Source organism: Seriola dumerili, unplaced genomic scaffold (assembly GCF_002260705.1).
Source record: "Seriola dumerili isolate Sdu_G_001 unplaced genomic scaffold, Sdu_1.0 BDQW01000091.1, whole genome shotgun sequence".
In the NCBI taxonomy this organism is placed as follows: Eukaryota; Metazoa; Chordata; class Actinopteri; order Carangiformes; family Carangidae; genus Seriola; species Seriola dumerili.
The window spans coordinates 7,877,491-7,898,682 of NW_019174346.1; the positions used below are offsets into that span (position 1 = coordinate 7,877,491).

The 21,192-nt window shown below is 40.0% G+C and overlaps 1 protein-coding gene across 1 annotated transcript; it reads right to left on the minus strand.

Moving 5' to 3' along the window:
• Positions 1 to 1,338: 1,338 nt before the first annotated feature.
• hyou1 (hypoxia up-regulated 1) lies at positions 1,339 to 20,082 on the minus strand. The gene is made up of 24 exons (XM_022745795.1): positions 19,889 to 20,082; positions 18,627 to 18,702; positions 18,352 to 18,445; positions 18,080 to 18,158; positions 17,780 to 17,934; positions 17,423 to 17,499; positions 17,139 to 17,320; positions 16,169 to 16,284; positions 11,989 to 12,175; positions 11,677 to 11,811; positions 10,454 to 10,536; positions 10,123 to 10,255; positions 9,707 to 9,891; positions 9,357 to 9,495; positions 8,825 to 8,882; positions 7,491 to 7,567; positions 7,105 to 7,263; positions 6,770 to 6,936; positions 6,588 to 6,675; positions 5,401 to 5,657; positions 4,605 to 4,689; positions 3,922 to 4,183; positions 3,698 to 3,805; positions 1,339 to 2,033 (listed from the first exon to the last, which is right to left on the minus strand). The coding sequence occupies exons 2-24, from the start codon at positions 18,694 to 18,696 to the stop codon at positions 1,984 to 1,986; spliced, it is 2,946 nt and encodes a 981-aa protein (XP_022601516.1). The 5' UTR covers positions 18,697 to 18,702; positions 19,889 to 20,082; the 3' UTR covers positions 1,339 to 1,983.
• Positions 20,083 to 21,192: the final 1,110 nt, after the last annotated feature.

Genomic DNA, 21,192 nt, shown 5'->3' on the forward strand with positions numbered 1-21,192 from the left:
TTCTGTAGGCAGCTCCTTCCTCCTCATGGTTTGGTTTTTTGCTCTGATGTACATTGTCAGCTGTGAGACCTTATATAGAGACAGGTGTGTGTCTTTCCAAATCATGTCCAATCAGCTGAATTTGCCACAGGTGGACTCCAATCGATGTGTAGAAACATTTCAGAGATGATCAAGAGAAATAAGTCATAGCGAAGTGTCTGCATACTTATGTCAATGTGTGTTATTGAGTGAAGATTGATGAGGGAAAAAAATGAATTTAAACTGTGTGAATGGGACTGAAGACTTTGAGTGCACTGTATGTCTAAAGAACAGCAGTATTTTTTAACAAGAACAGTGTCTTGCTCAACAGCACTTCAACAGGACAGATGTGTGCAGGCACAATTGCTGACCCTGAGTTGTGTGCTTCAATGAAACAACAACAACCCCAAAGTAAAAATGTAAGCATATTAACAAAATAACAACTTAAAAACAAAAAAAAAGGATTTTTTATTAACAGTTTAGAAACACAACATTTTTTGTGTCTTCCTTTCTTGGCTTTGTTTGTATTTTTCTGTTCCATCTCCAAATAATCCAGAGTGCTACAAACACAGTAGCACAAAACTCACCCACCCTTCTAATCCAGAGTCCATAACCCCTTCCTGTTCTGATGGGAAGAAAAAAATGGAGCCAACATCTCAGCAAGAATCGGCACCACAGGGCATGTCGAGGTCAAGAACAGTGACAACGCTAACGCACCACCTCTTCTGTGATGTTTAGCATATATGTATAGCTATTGGGCAATTCAGTTTTATAACTAGTTCTCAGTCTGCACGGGAGAACCTGAGCAGTCAATCACAGACACTAATGGCTACATTATGGACCCAAGCATGTGCTTCTTTTTTGAGGTAAGCATGATTCTGTTCAGTCAGGAAGTAAAAGAAAACTCTAAATGCTGGTGGGGAGTATGAACTTCTGGGACTGTGTAATATTGGACGTTCACCAGAAAACAACCTCCATCAAGGGAGCAAAGTAAAAAATAGAAATGTAAGTGACATCAATGAAGGACACATCTTCAGTAGTTGTGTTATCAACCAAGTAGATCCACCTTCAGCATTTCTGGTCATGTATATTATCCTATCCTTCTTGTAGTAGAATTTAATCTGATTTGACACAATGATTTTGAGTTATCCAGTCAGTAATTATAGTACAACTTCCATTAGTGTATCATGCTGCCCCAGCAATAATTGTGAGGACAGATTTATAGTCAGGAGTCACCAGATTAAAGATTCTTACCAACTGACTCTAGTCACAATACAGTTTTAAATAAACTGTACATATGAGATTTGCTTCCACTTTTTCAACAAATTTCCCTACAATGTATATGGCATATTAAACGTTAGAGGCTGGAAAAAAAAAAAAAAAAAACCTATGAATCTATCATCTATCATCTATCAATGGAGATTCCTCCTGAAGTTTCCAGTGCACATTACTCAGTTCCCATGAAATGTGAGTAAAAGGGAGGGCAGGTGTTGCGACAAATACTAACTTCACAACTACACACCATGGTTGAGGATACAGGGCAGAGGACAAAGCAGGAGATGAAAAATTTATGAATGACAAGTTGAATGATGAGTATAACAACACTCACCCTTGTCAAATGTCTATAGTTATTTCAATATGGCCATGCACAGCTTACACCTCCTTCTGTATCGGCGTCAATCAGATCATTTGTTGGATCGAGAGGGTTATTTTGGTTCTTTCTCCATTTAAGACAGAAGAGATGAACGGCACAGGAGACAGAGGGGGAACAAGGTGAGTGGTCTCCTATCCTTTTCCATTTAGCTTCCAGCAGTTCAACAAACGGGGCATCATAAACAAAATAAAACAAAAAGAAAGAGAAAAGAAAACCCAAATGGAAAAAAAAAAAAAAACAGAGCGAGAATGAACTTGAACATTTATACACTGTCAATAAATAGAGTGATTTTTTTCCCCCAGTTCCAGCTGTTATAATTCATCCTCTATGTGGTTTTCTTGTTGGGCCTTCTCCACAGGTCCTGCAAATGAGGACAGAGATGGAAAAAATGAAGTGAATGTATGTGACATAACATCACATCTGTTCATTAGGACAGAAAAGCATATACTTTGCCGAGTAACTCAAGCACACGTTTACCGACGCTTGAAAAAGCCTTAGCTGAGAGTAAGAGGGAAAGACGCAGACCTGGTTTGTCGTCTCATCATGTTCAAACACTCCTATCATGTCACAGCAAGTAGCAGACTGCTGCCTTTTTAACCCAGTGAAACCAAATTATCTAGTAACTTGCAAGAATGTAAAAGAAATGCTCCTTTGGATGAGACGAGACTGTAATGCAACCTTTTAATAAATGACATTACATTATTATGCAGGATTCATTACTTTTTAACAGGTATCACCACAGAAACATTCCATCACATTCTGGCTTTCCAGTTTCATGATATTTTAGTTTTTGTTAAAATGTTATTATTTGGACCTGATCAAATTTCACTTTCTACAATGATTACAAACTAACTTGTATTAAAATGTTATGCTCCCTATTTGAGGAAAAAAAAAAAAAAAGCTTTCTTCATGTGCACATCTCCAAAGTTGCTGTACAAATCAACATAGTTTGTGCATGACCAAAAACACATTGTGACGTCCACAGGCTTGCTCAGAACACGATCAGCGAGAGGTGTAAGGCTTTTAAAGCTTATTGCAGCAGCAGCTGGAGTTAATTACAAATCATGTGACCAAAATAGACATATTTTTGTTGGCACACTGTACACTATGAATGAAGTACTACTACGAAGTAGGATTTATGGTTATCGAGGTAACTTCTGGTATAACCCTGGGTTTTCAGTCCTACAACAGTGGTTCACTTGTTACCGGGATAAATCACCGTGGTAACTTACACTGAACTCTTAACCTGCTCTGGCACAGGTTAACTTCAGGGGATCAGATCAAAACCTGTCAACAGCCAAACTACTGACAAATAAGATACCTGGAAAAACTGAGTCATCATTCCTACAGGATCCCGAAGGGAACAAAAGACTGACTGGCAAGACTACAATTAAGTGATAAATAATAACGAGCAGTAAACATTTTTATAAATCAGGGGAATCATTTTGCTGTTCCACACCTTGCATGTGTCCATTCTGGTTGTAAAACAGAGCTTGCATGGAAGGTTTGTCACACTAAATAAATATATCATAACTATTATAATTCCATTTTAATTGAAAGATTCTTTAACCTGAGGGCAGGTTATATCATATTAAGTACATTATACGTGGTTCTGATGATGTTGCTTATAATTAACAACTCCGCCTCTTTCACATGAACGCACTCATTGCTGGATGGGTAAACCCAGGGTTAACTGAGCCAGTTGATAACCAGCTTTGTAGTACAGGCTATCCAGGATGGTCAATGTTAGGTTCAGTTAGCCCAGATAAGTAAAAGTTATCCTGGGTATGTTGAACTTGCTTTGTGGTACAGGCCTCAGGACTTGGACTTCTATTATTACTCTGCAGTGATACGATGGTCCATTTGTGTTGACAGTGTGTGTGTCGGTGGGGAGTTCATTCAGCTCAGTGGTGTTTCCTGAGCCTGTAGTTTAGTGTTGCACTAGACCACATTTAATGTGTTCCAATTATTTTACCACCCCCTAAAGTTCTCCGGCATTATCAGCAACAGGTGTGGCAGACCGACCTGTGGTTGTCCTTTCTTCTGTGGGCTGTGATTGGCTGTCTGAGTCTATGTGACCAGTGCTCTCCTCGGTGGGCGGGGCATCGCCCGGCTGCACCTCCTCTGGGCTTTCTGTGTTTGAATGAAAAGATGCTTGTTATTTTCCTATTACAGCTGCAATAATAATAATAATAATAATAATAATAATAATATAATTGCCATGCGTGTGTCATGTTTTATCGACTCACCACTCTTTGTGTCTGTGCTCTCCTCTGTGGGAAGGATAACTTTCTCCTCAGCAGTGCTGTTGGCCTTGCTGCTTTTATCTGAACTGGTGCTGTTCTTGGCTTTGGCTTTAGCCTTTGGCTTGGCAAACTTGGCCTTGTTCAGCAAGTAGTTGACCTCACGATCCAGCAGAGCCAGCTTTGACTCGATGTCTTTGGACAGTAGGATTGGCCGTTCTTTTGGAGAGCGTTTCTCCTGCTCTGCCATTGTCTCATTCTTCCACATCTGGAGCAGACAGAGATTCGAAACACGAGGATCAGTTTACTAGATACAAGCAGAGCTAACCAGCCTGTAAAAACAGTCTCATGATGTCATCAGGGTTATCTCAGCTTCTAAGATCTGGGTACATGAGGTTTGAGAGAAGCGTGTATTTACCAGGCAAAGAGGGTCTAAAGAAAGATGCCATCGAGTTGCATTACGGAAAATCTGGGATCCAGCATTTTCAGAATTTGACCCATACTAAAAGACCAGAAGTCAGGATCTCTCACTCTATGCTGATTTAATTTCTATTTTCAATCTGTTACTGAGTTGTAAGACTAAGAACATCATAACTTTCAGGAAACCAAATGAACACGGTGACACTTGTCCAGTAGTGCTCAGAGTAGTGTGAAGACAGTGTGACAGCATTAATGCTAACACGACCTACCGTTGTTTCATTGATGACTTTTTCCAACATATTCAGCTCAACCTCAGTGAAGATCTGGTCATCTTCTGGAATCAGTTTGGCACTCCTGTAAAAGAAAAAAAACTATTACTACTATTGCGCTACATCGTGTTAGGCTGCTTAAAGTTTTAAATTGTTTTTGTGAGAAAGACTTGAATCCATGCAGCATTTCTTGGTCATTTATGTAAAAACCTCTGTCCACAGTGAAATGTGTTCAATACTTGAACAGCTACAGCATCAGCTTTATCGACATTTGAAATGAGAGAGAAAGCCACACAGTCAACTGTGAGTGCGCAGCTACACACACACACACACACACACACACACACATGGCCAGTTACTCTGTCTGGTCCGGTCTGTGATCATTTATACTATGTTGTAATACAGGCAAATTCACAATATCTTTTTTCTTGTTTACATGTTTTTGTGTTTCTGTTGTTACACAACGGATTGAGAATGAAACAGCAGGTCATTTCATTGTCTCTTACAAAACACTACATGTTGACCAGCATTCGTGCTACAGTAATAAAAACCATTGTCTGACAAAAATCATACAACATAAATCCAAGCTCATGACAGCAGCTCTGCTCCGTGTTAGTCTATTCTGACATTTAAAATGATGGAAAAGTTAGAGGTGACAGAAAGCCCTCCTCAACTGAACTAACATACAGCCCCAGTTTTAAAGCTCAGTGTCTTGGTTTGGCATATTCACAAATTTAACCTGCTTAACGTGGACATACACACCAAGTCCTCACGTCTCCAGCTTCTTCACACTCACCTTAGAAAGAAGCTGGAGGTGTTGAGCATGCTCTCCAGAGCGGCCAGGCGGTCCGGCCACTTGCGTCTCTCCTCCACCCTGAAAAACATGTCCTTGCATAGGCTCTTCAACTGAGACAGCTTCTCTCTCAGCTGCTTGGTGGTGGCTGTGTAACCGTCCTCATCCATCCACTCCGATGCCTCTGTCAGCTTAGCAGAGATCTGCTCCTTCTCCTCCTCCGACACCACCAGCTGGTAATCGTCCTGGTACAGCTTGTCCTGGAGAAATCATATTGTGAAGTAAAGTATTGCGTGTTTATGGGAGGGGGCATTGGTGACATGTTATTTTTCATCATAGGTTTTTCTCTTGCGTTCCAATTTCTGATTACACTGGTTGCACCTTTATGTTAAATGACCAGTCGCCAACCTTTTTTACACCATGGAGTGTTTTCAGGAAGACAAACTTATCACGGGCCAGTTGCCGTAATAATTCGCTATTATTACAAGGCTATATCAATTCGCGACTAGCTTAACCAGTGTGATGTTGTTGTGCAAAAGATACCGTGAGACAGCAGACAAATAGATGAAAATATCTCTTTTCTGTTTGTTGCTTGTTGTTTGATAAAGTTCTTATTGGCCTTTTACCTTTTATGGCACTTACAGTAAAGTTCATTGATAGTTGTCCTCAACTCCAGCAATCTTCAGTTATCTTTACTTCACCTGGTTCTATGTCCAGCGTAGCCTCTCTGCTTGGCTGTTTGCTCTGTGTGTGTGTGTGTGTCTGCGTGTGTGTGTGTGTGTGTGTGTGTGTGTGTGTGTGCCTGTGTACTGAGTGCAGCCCCACCTCACTCAGAGAGTAGAGGACAGAGAAACAGTGCAACCATAAATGATAAATAGAAAATAAACACATGGTGGTCAATAGTGCCCGGCCACATGACAACTAACCACGGCAGCCCTAAATAGGCAACTGTAGTATTTTACCGGTTAAAAACAAAATTTAATTAATTTGTCCTTCTCTGTGGCCCGGTAGTGAATATGCCGTGGTCCGGTACACGACCCAGTGGATGGGGACCACTGTGTTAAATGATTTAATATCTAGGAATAATGTTGGCTTTTATGCCCTCTAAGTGTCAACAGCAAATCCAATGTCCTTATTTAAAAACAAGGTCAGATAAAAAAAAAATTCTAAAAAAAGCTTCTGTTGCTTACCTGTGTCTCAAAGATAAAAGCCTCCAGACTGTTAAGTGTCTTTTCCCTCTCCTGTTTGGCCAGGTCTCTGTCTGTCAAATCCTGCAGCCTGAAAAGATACAAAGCCCAAAGTTTTAGTGATCACAACGGATAATCAATAAAACAACACAAAAGCTGAAAAGAAATGAAAATTGCTGCTTCACTTCTTTTGAGAGGAAGTGACATCATCTGCGGTGGGATCAGAGATGTCATTGATGACAAGTTCCACTGTGATGTCTTCAGAAATCTTGGTCTTTTTCTGAGGTTTTGCCTTCTTCTCCAACTCCTTCTCTGGCTCCACACTTCCAGATTTCTCTCCATCATTTTCCTCCTTCAACAGCAGGGATATCATTACTTTCAATACCAAATAGACACTTGTCTCATTCATACATAGATTTTCAAATTCACCAAATTCTGTGCAAAATTTAGAATCACAGACAGACAGTGTATGTGAGCTCTGCAAGTGTTTCTCAGAGAGATTACGTGTGACAAATCTTACTTTGGCATCAGTCTTGCTGCCTGACTCCTCTGTCTTCTCCTGGTTTTTCTCTTCACTTGCACTTTTCTCTGAATTGTCCTGCTTCTCCTTGGCAGCCTCATCCTTTTGGGCCTCGTCCTTGTCGTCCTTTCCTGACTCTGGAGGCACTTCCTCCTCATCCTGGACATGACAAATCAGGGAACAATGTTGGCTACAGTCTCAGGCCATGTGCGAGCAATGCCACCGACAGTTAGTTGTAAAACTGTTAATAAACAGCCATCGTATGGAGACAAAGCAATGTATCCCAAATGTAAAATCTGGAGTTCATACTGGCTTTACTGTATTTTCTTAAAAACATATTAATTCATTGGGACACTGTGTTGTTCCAGGGATATAGCTGCAATTACCTGGACAGGTTCAGTAACATTTGGGGCAGGTTCTGCGGATCCTCCTCCAAACAAGGTGGAAATTGTGTTACCCAGTTCTGAAAAACAGATGCAACAAGTGTCGGCTCAGTTATGTAATGATAAGTCATTTATACTATAACAGGTTTTAGTGTGGCACGAATCAGCAGGAAGGCAACAAGATTAATGAGCCCAGTACTCTCATGTCTCCCACATGAACAAGGAGAATACAAGTGTGTATGGTTTCAGTTTTCAGGTGATTTAATTTAATCGAGGTAATGGCACCGTGTGTAATTACACAGCACTCTGGATGCTGAAATCAGAGGCTGTAGATTTATCAACATATGTGCCCTGCAGCCGTCAGGTGGCTGCAGGGGCTTAATGAACTGAAAGAGAGAAGAATTTCACTATTAATCAGCTGTAGACAACTGACACTATAAGAATCACTTAACAGATCAATGCAGAAAGCCATAACAACATTCCTGCTTTAAACACATTATCAATACATACATATTATTTTATACTAATTTAAAAAACACATTTACCAGTTTTCAGTTGAACTATTATTCAATAATTGTTTAGCATTTTCTCCAAGTATTTAGTTTACGATTGTTGTTTGTTGTCACAAACAGATGTTTCACAACCACGTCTAAAATCTAATTTCCAACAAAATACCAAAACCTCGCTTTGCACTTCCTCATTTAAAAAAGGGAATATTTGTAAGTTTTCTCTGCCGCTGAACGCAGTTTCTTGCCGGCAGCGGGTCGTGGTGATTGTCATTCAACAAGAACTTCAGACCTTTGTCACGTCAACAAGACAGGAGGTTATAATACGTCCTCTGAGCAGCGCTATGTATTCAGGGCAGATTGGAGACTACAGTGAGTTGCTATTAGAAAACTGGTTAGCGTGCCATCTTCAGTAGAAGAAAAAGACGTCATAGAATCAAGGGTTAAAATTGGCACTGCTTTCCACCCGCTGGAGACAGCTCTTGGCGAGGAAAGGAATAAAGTTTGATGCTAAATTTTCAACATTTCCTCTAGACTGGTAAGATTACAGCAGTTAATGCTAACGTTTGCTATGTAGCATTAGCAAAAACTTACAAATAACTTCCTTAGTGAACTACCCGTTTGCTCTCTCTCCTCCCACCTGTGCACAGTGCGCTCTGGACTGGGAACCCAATATCACACAGATGGACAAAGCAAATTTCAAGGTCAGAAAAATACCACACAGTCGCCTCCACAAAAAAAAAAAAAAAAAAAAAAAAAAAAAAAAAGAGCCTGAAGTGCCACTCTTCTCACACTGGGCTAAGCTTACAATTGTGTGTTTGCAAAACCTACTAGTTAATGTTGACTCCTCTTCTATCTCCTCCACTATTGTTTCAAAGACAGACTCCACCTGTGAATGAAAATTAGAGTATTTGATTGATTGGTACAAATGAAAACATTTTGATTCTGTGATTATTCAAGGAATTTAATAAAACAAGAAACAGTTTGTTTGAAATGTATGCCATGGAAGTTGTGCATGTTATTATTTGATTCATAAATCCTCAGATGTTTGGTTTTCACTGTTATTAATCTCCTTTGAGTAAAGCACATTTACTTGGAGTCAATTTTTTTTGGCTTTGGTTGAATAAGCATCACTGACCTCCATGGCAACCAGGAAAGACCCACTCAAAGTGTCAACCAGTATGTCTTACATAACAGAAAGGAATTTAATCCATTATCCTTATACAATGTCTTTCATTTTACAGCTGAGGCAACAAACATTAAACAGACGAGATGTGCTGTTGTTTAGCCACTCTGACACTTTCATTGGTTTGACTGCGAGTGTTCAATAAAGAAGCTGCATCAATGGAAAAGTGGAACTGACCCGATCCAGCAGGAGCACTCCACTTTCATCCATGTTGAAATGGGCTTTGATGCCTTTTGACTCTGCGTCTGTGTGTTTCTGAAAGCTGCTGCCCACTCCAGACAGTTTAACTGTGGTCAGGTTCAGAGAGCCAAACACACTACAAAACACGACCGACAGGGAAAAGGGAAAACAGGTCTTACATTCAAATATATCTAAATCACGAGGGAATGTGGGTCAAAGCAACAACTGGGGAGGATCACACATTCAACCTTAACAGAAATGTCATAAACACAGTTGAACTGACTAAATCTTTGTTCTGAAAAACACTTTTTCAAGAGCGCCAGGAGGAAAGGAAGCAGCCATCCAACCTGAGATCATCCTGACTCAGGAAGCTGAGGTCGCCGTAGTTGATGTCGAAAGCAAAATCATCACTGTAACGGTTGAATGTGATGACCTTGCGCTGGGGGTAGGGCGCCATCCTCTGGAAGAGGATACGCTTGTTGTGTTTCAGGGTTTTGACCCCCTCCTCCTCCGTCTCTCGGGTGAACTCCACCTGATGGAATATATTACATGTGGTCAGTGTTCATTTTTATATAATTTTGCAACAGCAAACAATGCATTGATTTTAGTACTGCACAAATATTCTTCATAACAGTGTACAAATGAGGGATTAATATAGTTCATCTATGAGCAAAGCCAAAACTTTCATCTATGATTTTCTACAGTGATGTCATTTAAATTCATCTCCAGCAGCATGAATCAGCAGTGAACAACCTGCACTGACCTGAATGGGGAAGACAGCTGCGTCTCGGACCAGGAAAGGTTTGACCTTGAAGGCCTTGCTGAGGGCAGCAGCCTGGTACACAGCACCCATTGCTGCTGCCTCATCTGCATTGATGTTCTTCCCCAGCTCCTCTCTGCAAGGAAAAACACACAATTACAGCTGCAAGTCTTCTCGATCCAACCACAACTGCAGAACTAAAACTCAATTTTCTCCAAGTCAGTGACAAAGTAATGTGGAATCAAAGTTGTGGAAGAATGTTATTCTTTTTGTGTATTTGCATCAAAAGTGAAAGTTATTCAAATCAGAGCAGCATCTCTGTATTGACACTTACTTCGCCACAGCTTTGAGCAGCACTTCTTGGACTTTGGGGACACGAGTGGAGCCACCTACTAAAATCACCTGCTCTATTTCATCCTGTTGGCAGAAGGATAAGAACTCAGCATCACAGCAGTGATACAGACGAATACTAATTGACACTTACAAAAATGATTTTGCCCGACAATAGCACTTCATCAGTCTACACCTTTAGATGGGAAATGACCTCAATTTGCTTCATCATGAATATGGTTTTTGAAACATTTTTCACTTCAGTGGGTGAAATGGGTTCAGCTGATGGGTGTATTTGTATTTAAAGACACAGATAATCAAAAAGCCCACTTCTACTAATAATGGCCATTTGTTTTCCAATCCGTCATTTCACATTTCACAGTTTTTTCATATTTTAACATTTTCTATGTATTTTTTCATGACCATTCTGTTAATTAATCAAAAAGGAAAAGAAACAAGTCAGTAACAACAACAAATAAGAATAAAAGGCCCAATAGGCACAATCTCAATACATAGTATTTCAAATGCAGTAACGGGCAGCAGAGTGACGACTCTAACTGCTCCTATTTCCTGACTTATATCCTTAAAACTTCTAAGCGATTCAGGCCCATGATAAAAAAAGAAAAGATTCTTGCAGCTATTAAAGATTTTAAATTCCCCCGTCACACAAATAAATGTGTTTCATTTATCGTTCCCATGATGTTTGATTTTCACTGTGCTTAATGCAGTTTGACACTAAACAGCTGTTTTCAGTCTCACACCTGAACGTACCCGCAGGATTTATGATTTCACAGCTAGTCTGGAAGTCAATTGTGGCCCCACACACACTGAGACTGGACTATTCAATAAAGAAAAACATTTGCAGACAACTGCTTGTGTCCAACAGTTACTCTTTTGAAATAAACTAATTTTGCATATTCAGAAATTCTGGATTTTACAATGAGGTAGAAGGAGTAGATATAATTTAAAACTTCCACCAGGTGACAATGTTCAAGACTATTGTAATAAAGGTCATAACTTCAATAAATGGTGGACTGAAAAACAACAGCATATCATTACTATATAGAAACCTATAGTCTAGTAGATATTACGTTCTTTCTTCTTCTTCTAGTCTAATCTATTTCCTATGTCTAGAGTGACAAGCAGCCAAATCTGCACACAGGGGTCATTAAAGTTTCATCTTATTCCGTCGAGTGAGACGACCAGAGACGACCAGAGAATACCGACCAGCTTCATCTCTGCAGCAGAGAGGGCATCCTGCACCGGGCGAGGAACTCTTTCAAAAAGATCAGCACACAACTCTTCAAACGCTGTCCTGGTCACCTTAGCTTTGAAATCAATGTCATCCATCAAACCTTCCACCTGCAAAAAAAAAAAAAAAAAATTGTTTTCACTGTAATGGTGCTGAGAACATATGTTATGATATGATTTCTCATAGAAATTCCAACAACGTGCAACATTTCTGAGGCCTTGAAACAGTGAATTTAAGATTTAAAATCAGTCTAGTCTTCAGCTGTAGGTTCATATCACTGCACCCACCTGGGCCATGAAGTCCACATTTGCACTGAGCACCGTCTTGAGCCTCTGAGCCTCTTTGAGGAGTTTGGCCATGGCTCGGTGGTTCTCCCTTACATCTTTCTTGCTCTTCTTCTGCTCGTTGAACAGTTTGGCCAGGTGGTCCCGGAGTCTGAGGTCCATCTCAAAGCCGCCCAACCCTCGGTCAAACCTAGAGCCAGAACAAGAGAAGCACACCTCAGTTTGCATGGATGCTTAGGAAGTATTTCTGAGGAGTGATACAGGTGGTTTAAAATGTGGTTCTGTCTTCTTTTTTTTTTTTTTTTTCTAAATCAGCTGACAGTCAAGAGCTGGAAGCATTCACTGGCTTTTCTAATCAACGACACTAAAGGATAAACACACCCACATGAAGCATCTCTAATCCTTATCTGTGGATATTTGATGTGGATATTTTGAGAGCTTTGATGGCTCAGGCAGGATGAAACATTACAGCACTCACCTATCAAGAAAAAGAAATAAAGAAAAGCCAAACAAAAGCTGGTGCGCTGCAGGGATTATATTACCACACCAGCTCTTACTGCATATCAAGAGGACCCGGTCAGAGAAGATGCGAGGCTTTTGTTTATCTTAGCAAATTGTACACACTGAACAATTCATGAAAAAAAGATCAGCAAAGATGTAGCAATGTCTGGCCACGCCCCCCAGAGATTAATGTGGGGGGGGGCTGGATAACTTTTCATTGGAATCACTGATCTGTCCACATAGTGACAAGCAATAAAGATCATATTTTCAAATCAGGGGATCACTTCCCTCAGATGATTTTACACTACACCATCACTGGAGCTTTAGACGCACAGAGATGATTAGAAATAAAAAGACTGTCACCTTTTATAGGAAAATAAACCTACATGCAAAAATTATACAAATTAAACATTTCTACCAGATTGACCTTATTGGGAGTTAATTTGATATTTTTAAATCTTATCTTCTTCAGACTAATGGTTCTTTTGCTCTCTGCTTTGGCAGGACAAAAAGACTTTGAAGAGTCTGAGTGCATCATGTTTTGGTTAGTGCGAACTAAACCAAACGGGCATAGTCAAGACATTAAAGCCAAATAAGACTGGTCTACAGTACAGATAAGGCTCTAACTAATATGTTGATGCCAGTGAAAGACGTGGGAGGCTACCTATCTGCTTCTTCTTCTGTCAGCTCACTGACTTCACTCCAGCTGGAAATCGATATGTCGACATGTGCATCTCCCTGCTGTGAGTTTCAGACAGGATGAGGAGGGCCGATACAGAAAAAGCAGCATGCTGGAATCTTAATATGATATATGGTCCATGACTCCCAGTCATGGGAGAGAATCTCCCAGAGAATCTCATAATGGGTCAGTCTAACTTTTTTCCGTTGACTATCCTCTAAAACACATCTTAATGAGGTGCTGTCAGGGGCTTCTGTGATTCACTGAACAGCCTGGCAGCAGGGCAGAGGTATTCCCTCCCAAAGTTTTTGACTTGCCCTTTTTTTTTTAACCAATCAGAGAGGGCCAAAGTCAGGGGTGGGAGCTAATGGCTGTCAATCAATATGTGAATGCTTCTGGTCTACTGCTTCTCTCACATTGAGGCTTTAACCAGTGAGTTAGTATTATCTGCTGGAGGATGTTACTATGACTGACTCACAGGCTAGCAACCTCCTGATTCCTGCATTAGCTGACACAGTGAAGATGACGAGGATGTAGGTGGAGGCCTGAGTGGAGCATAACAGAGCTTTAAAACAGAATGTTTTTAAATTTGAAAAGTGTGTTCAGTGTCTCCTGAAACCAGAATGAAACCGTTTATGACCGACACAAAGCAGGTGTGTGAGGTAGAAAATAGCCCTGGTTAGAATTTTCCAATTTGACATGTATCTGTTTGTATCACAGATAAAATCCTGTACAGATACTGACAATAACACTCATTATAAGGAGATTTCATTTTGATGAACGCTCCAGACACAGTGAATACCTTTAGAAAGCACAAGGTTCAGAAAAGTCAACTCGTGTTTTCAAGTCATGTCAGCAAAACTGCAGCACTCAAACCTGACCTCTGACCCCTGCCGCTCTGACTGTTCCTGGAACTTCTCCTTGTTCTTTCCACTCTTATTTACTAAAATACATTTGATCTGGCCATGTTCAATGTCAGATAAGTAAATAATACGTTATGAAACTGATTATCATATGGATGAAAAATGATATGAAAATAAGAACCAATACATTATCAGGGTTTTTCCTGCACAGAGAATTGGGAGGCGGTCGCCTCAGTCAAATTTAGTGCCGCATTTCTAGTACTTGTTTTCTCAGTACTCGGTGGATTTGAATCAATACGGGAGGTAATTTGTCCCGTATTTTCATTCATGTTATGTCCTCAAAGTGCTGTGAATAATGTAATGTCAAGTAAATGTAAACCAGTTGCCGCCATTGTTCAGGTGGCAACCCTACAGATGAATATTATCTCTTTTACATCCAAGCACACCCAGCTTCTTGAAAAGTTTCCCTAAATTAACGTTACATCCCATTGTGTATGTTTTTTTTGCAGAAATGTCTCACATCACACATTATTTTAAAAAGAGAGTTCACGAGGAGGAGAATTGTGAGGACAGGTGAAACAGTGCAGACATCATTAGTTCTTCTAATATGGGGAAAAAAAGTTAATTCATGTTACTGACGAGATACAGTTAATGTGTCAGGACTGAAAGTAGAAATAGTTCTCAGCCACAAGTGGAAGGATCAGAGCGCAAGAGAGGAGTCAAGGCGAGAGTACCGAGTCTTTAGAGGTGTATTAATGAGTGTATTAAAGCCGACGTTTACATGATTTTAACATCAGTTTTTATTCATCTTCCCAGATGTTCCGAAAAGCATAGAGTGAGTGGCTTTGACCCGCAGAGGCTGGAGAGACAATGAAAATATAATCACCCAGGAAAAACCCTGCATTATGAGTTATTAAAACTCTATTATTATGAAACATTACTTTATAATGGCATTACATTTCATAATAATGAATTTAGTTTTAATAACTGTAAAATATTCCCTAGTCTTAATTTTACAGAAGAGAAATCTCTCTCTCTCTCTCTCTCTCTCTCATTATGAATCGAGTTTGTTATCCAAGGTGATAGTTTGCTAAAATATTTCTTTTTCACCTTCACCGAGGCCACAAGCTTCAGGAAGTTGCGCTACAGTGTCTATAAATCGCTTGCGAACTGCAACTTTTTTTGTGTTTTTTTTTTTTTTTTTACTGGCAGGCATGTGTCGAAACATGCACAGAGGTGATCAGACACAGTGATATCAGTCACCAAGACATTAACAATGCCACAGCCTTGTGTGTGGGCTCATTGGCATGCTCAGTAAGATCTAAATTTTCTAGGAGGGCTTTGAAATTGACAGTCATGTATCATATGTACATGCTGGTATTGCAGATTCAGCAGGGTGACGTGTTCCACAACAGGAATGGGTGTCTGTCCTAACATGACAGCTATAGACACAGACATAATTTTGACTGACTACCTCAACTGGTGGCATAAAAGAGGAACAACAACGCCCCCTCCATTCTGTGTTTGTACCTTTTACACAAAACAGTGAGGCAGAATACAGGCACAACATTTCCACAAGACATTAGTTAGTTATTGTGTCTATGCACTCTGATGATTTACAGCAGCCTCTAGTTGGTTGATTTGGATTTAGCTCTGCATTTGTGTTGTAGTCAACCGTAGTTCACAAATTTTGATGTCAGTTGTCTAGCCTGCTAGGAGGATGGAGACATGAGCCAGCAGCAACAACTCCACTGTCATGAATTTACAAAATAAGAATAAACTAGAAAAAAGGGCATTTTTAATTAAAATGTCTATACGAAAAATAAAAAAAATCAACTCCTACAAATTTTAGAAAGTTTACTAAATTATTTACCAGTTTGCTAGTTCATGTATATATTTTACACTATTTACTCATATGACTATTTATTTCATCATATAATTTTTTTATGTATTTATTAACAGAATAGTCTTTGAAATACGTCTAAAACTGCCGCATTGTTTACCTTCACATCAGTTTTTATATATTTCAAAACCTTGGAGACAACAGGCCCGACAGTGAGAGGCTGCCACTGTGTACCATCACACGGAACAAATACTATGCTGATAGAAACATTCTCACTTCAAGGATCAGTGGACTCACCCAACACCTCGGATCTGTAACTGGGGCTGGGTGCCAGACTCCTTGGTTTTGACTGTTTGATAAGTGACGATGGTAGCGGTGGTGCTGCCTGAGCCCATATCATAAAACATCACATTCTGAAAGGGAACAAGATCAGATGTTTAGCAATTCTGTAGTTAAGTTTGTTGTCTTACAGTTACAGATGGCTCTAAACATGAAGCTGTTTTTCACAGTGAGAACAACGTTAAATAACAGCCTCTTATCAGTTACTCCAGTAAATGACTATAAAGTATAATTAAGGGTAAAACTGGCATTAATCTACATTTTTGTTATTGTCAACAAATCCCTTGAAAAGACCAAAACCAACAATTTGTCAATCTGTCTCTCAACACTTTGTGACTTTGTTTGAGCTCCAAGCCCATTAGTTCCAACTCAAGATGTAAATCTTTTTATTAAAAAAAAAAGAAAAAAAAAAAAAAAAAGCCTCACACATATTTTGTTTAATTCAAAAACAGGCTCAGTTATCTCCTACAAAAGCTGGTCACTGTTTTTAAATCAAACTTTACTCAAAGAGGAGGAAATGGCGCAGGGGATTATTCAGGGACTATTTTCAGCGGTGGATTAATACATATTTGGTGCTCTGTTGAGTATTTTGGGCAGCATCATGGCGTGTGTGGGACTGAGTCAAAATTAACAACAGTATGTTGTTAATTTTATTGATGAAGGAAGATGTCACCCAGAGCAACAGTGTGGCTCAATGATGTGATTCCTGAATGAACTGTTTCTGGAAACAATGGTGCTCTGAGGCTCAGAGGAAGAAGATGCTACACCAGACTTTGAATACAAACATAATACTTATGAGTAGGATACATTCATTGTTAGTTTGGGTCTGCACATGGGATTTGTTGACTATAAAATAGACTAGTCCATTGTTGACAATAGAATATCACCAAACTGATTCTTAAGTATTTAGGAGTAATGCCAAGTGCACCTTAGCTGTGTTATCAATATCTTTCCTCCTGAAGACCCCATAGTTCAAGGCCACAGCTGTGTTGTCATTGATGAGCTGAAGAACCTTTAGACCCGCCATCTGTGCAGCCTGCAGGACTGCCCTGCGCTCTGCCTGGTTGAAAAAGGCTGGGATGGTGATCACTGCATCTTTGATTGGTTGTTCTGGGAATTGGAGAGATTAGGATGAAAAAAAGAAATGAATATGCTTGACATTTTTTAAAAATGGTCACACAATGATACATCTTTGTCCTTGAGCCAACCGACCTGCAAAGTCCTGAGCCAGCGCACGAGAATAATTGAGCATCATCCCAAGGAGCTCCTCAGGTGTGTACTGCATTTCTCTGGAAGAAAAAAAGAGCAGAGAGCCAGGTTAGATCCCTCTGTCTAGACCAGTGTTGTGTTTTTGTCTAACTTGTCAGTCTTTGCTTGATGCAGCATATTAATGTATATACCATGTAGCACCTAAATAATGAACAAATCGTCCCTGTGACTTGTGATGTCAGGGGACTCACGTTCAAGACTGAATATGACAAATGAATGGATAAAAGATTTCATGTATGCATTTATTGTATGATGAGAAACTAAAATGTGAAGTAGGGGACAAATAAAAAAAAGACTCACTCTGAGTTTTTAAAGTAAACCGTGCCTCTCACTGGGTCCTCCTGCAGCTGGTGCTCAGGAAAACGTTTCTGGTAGAGAGCCACTTGGGGGTTATTCTGCTTTTTGCCCAGGATGCTTTGGAGATGTCTATAAACAGTTCTGGGGTTCTTCACAGACTGAAATGTAAATAATATGACCATTAATAACATACAAGGAAAGGTATTACTTTGAGGTGATTTGACTGTTTAAAGTATACATTGACTGAGAAAATGATATTCATCACATTAAGCGCAATTTAGTAAATTTAAATAGAAGTCATACCACTCCTAGTGCACTGTCTCCAAAAAGTCTTTCATTTTCTTTAAGACATACAACTGTGGGTGTTTTCCTCCTCGATTCCCTGAAGAAAAAGACAACAGACATCGTATTCAACTCTGAAATGTAATTTCACACTGTATTAATTAATATTATATTACATATTAATATATTAATATTAATTTGGCCATTTCCCTCAGTTACATTTCCTCCAATATCCAAACCAGGTGTGTACACTCACTGCACCATGAAGAAGACAAACACTCAGTTACACTCACTTGTTGAGAACAATCTCCATTGGCACACCAGGTTTCACTATCGCCATTTTCATCCACTCGCTGCCCAGGTCGACTGACATGACAGCTACAGTCACTGTGAACACAAAGACATGAAGCTGGTGAGGCAGAGGATCCTGAGACACAACAGAGATGCAGATTATTTCCAAACACTGATCTATAATAACTGTATGTATTGACCAGCATTGCACTGCTCACCGCTATAATCAGTGCTTCATGTAAGTTATGCGTCTCCATAAGTAGATGGATCACATTACCTGTGTGATAAGGCAACATTGCCAGAACCAAGCAGAAAAGAGCAGCCAGCAGCAGCTTCCTCCTCCCCATGGTGAGCTGGAAAGATGAACACATGAAACATTATGTTTAAATAATATAATCAACTGAATGATTGTTCACAGAATGTCCTTAATTAAAAAAATAAAAAAATAAAAAAAAAAACCTTAAATTTGATATTTCATTTGCAGGTCCTTCATCAAACACCATTATTAACACCAAACATTTTTTTTAAAGTCTATCCTTTAACCTTGGATATACACCTGCGCAGCAGCTTTGTATCCAGTGGTCTTTCTCACTCACTGTGTGGCAGGTGCAACTTGAGGAACAAGATGATCTCCCACCTGAAAAGTCAAACCTGTTCTATTTGTTTCTAAACCCGAGCTTGATCTCTTCAGAGGGTTCACCACAACTAGAAACGGGGGACAGTTGCATCATACTCAGTATTCTGATAAATGTCCAGTCACTGTTAATGTTCCCTCATGGCTCTTTGGTGCTAATGAAGCTGTGATTAATTTATGAGTGCCATTGCCAGGTATTGTTATGGCCTTTGCCCAAGTATATGCCAAGCAACTAATGCACCTGGTCCCACCCACATAGGTGTGCACAGATCCAAACACGTGGCATTAATACCACTGTCAAGCTTAGATGTTGCTAAAGCTTTGACATTTACAAGGGAACAAACTCTGCACTGAAGGGAGGTATAGGCTATGTTTTTTGTTTGTTTGATTGTTTTTAAACATAGTGTAAATGTACACAGGAACCAGAGCTTAACATTCAGACAGAGTACATCAGAAATCACAACACTGTTTGTGTTTCACGTTAAAAGGAGAGAACAGCAGACAATCTACATAGAAACTTCCAGCCCCCGGTGAGGCAATGACGCATGAATGCAAAATGGATGCACAGCTCAAACCCTCCTGATTTAAAAAAGCATGAGTCCTTTAGCTTCTGGAAATCACTTATATGAACTGGTCAAATGATAGGTTGCTGTATGTATGTTATTAAATAGCCAAGTTAGATACAACAGTTATAGTTTAGCGTGACACAGTTTACCAGTAACCCTTCAATTCACAGACAACTGGACAGTGTGTGCCATCTGTGGACTTTTCCAATTAACAAGCTAGCACTGTTACACTGGAGGAAACAGCACTGAAATAAGTTGACACCCCCTGTTAGCTAGCTCACTGTCAGACAACCATCAATAGGAAAGCATGACAGACACAATGCTATGGCATGAACTTACCTTTCCGCTGGCAATCAGAGTGTGAAGGGGCTACTAAGAGTGTCAGCGGCTTCTCAGAGCAGTTTCCTGGATTTGTCTTGATTCAGAGCCTCTTTGTTGTCACGCTTGGTAGTTTTTTTGGTTTCCCTTATCACCGGCTTGCTTTCAGCGGTCGGGCCCGGAACGCGGCGTCACCTCATTGGATCCACTCAAGCCGCTGCTGGAAGTAAAACTGCCATCAAGCTAGCTACAACCGGATATACTGTATCCGGTTAGCGCTTAAGAACAAAACAACCCCGTAGACTAACACACTGACTTCAGCAGTTAATTTTGACCGGATACCAAATTGAAAATAGAGATCAGACGAGAATAGGGATCGGAGCAACAATGTAATGCGTTTATATATCACATATTGCTGTAAATTACAGTCTCAAATTAAAGTTTCATAACTTTATTGCATCCCAAAATATTCACAAACACTAGTAAGGGAAAGTTATGGCACTATCTTGCACACACAAGTACACGCCTGCTGTCTTGGATGAAAAATGTAGTCATCTCAAATTATTTTGAAAGGAAGACCCCCCTGCTTCCGGTAATTAACTATGGCTGTCTTTACGACCGGTGCAACAGCAAGCGATAACCCTCCAATCCAGAACCCGCCCACTTCGCTCCACGCACTGCTCCGTGATTGGTCCACGTGGGTGAGTGGCGTCGAAAAAGGATTTCTGGCTACATCCAATTGGTCCACGTCCAGATAGTAGGCGTTAACTATAATGACGAAATTTCCAGGTAAAGTCTGAGCAAACCACATGCCTGCTTAAAATGAATTAACTTAGTCAATTGTTCATTTGCTCACTTTATTATGAGTGAGCTGCAACTTTTATAATATATGTATGTTGATTACTGTTCAGCTGAAAGTATTTTTAATTTTGTGAATCTGTCTTTATAAAGCATGCCATCTGACCTGCACACATGTATAATGAACTCAACATCTGACCAGTATGTGGGGAAAAAAAGAGGTAAAAACCGTATTCAACAGAATACGGTCAGCAGTGGTTAGTATCTACTGTCAGTGGTCTGAGGAACGCTGTAGCATTAATGCGTGTCTGGGTTTAACTTGACATAGGTCGCAGAAGATTGTAATGATGATTGTGGGTGGAATGTGTCACAATACACAGTGCATCACCCTGCTGTGCATGGGGCCGCACAACCGCAGACCAACCAGGGTAACTACGCTATTTAGTGATTTAGTCATTTCTTTAGTCATTTTTAACAAACATGTCATGTAATGTAATATGATCTGATATGATAATCAATGTCATCAT

What these genes read in the sequence shown, in the direction of transcription:
- hyou1 (XM_022745795.1), bottom strand. Translation starts at nt 18,696, where the DNA reads ATGGGGAGGAGGAAGCTGCTGCTGGCTGCTCTTTTCTGCTTGGTTCTG. An exon ending in GTTTACTTTAAAAACTCAGA is followed by an intron (nt 17,500 to 17,779) that starts GTGAGTCTTTTT and finishes TTTTTCTTCCAG; the next exon opens with AGAAATGCAGTACACACCTG. An exon ending in CAGCTGTCTTCCCCATTCAG is followed by an intron (nt 9,892 to 10,122) that starts GTCAGTGCAGGT and finishes ATATTCCATCAG; the next exon opens with GTGGAGTTCACCCGAGAGAC.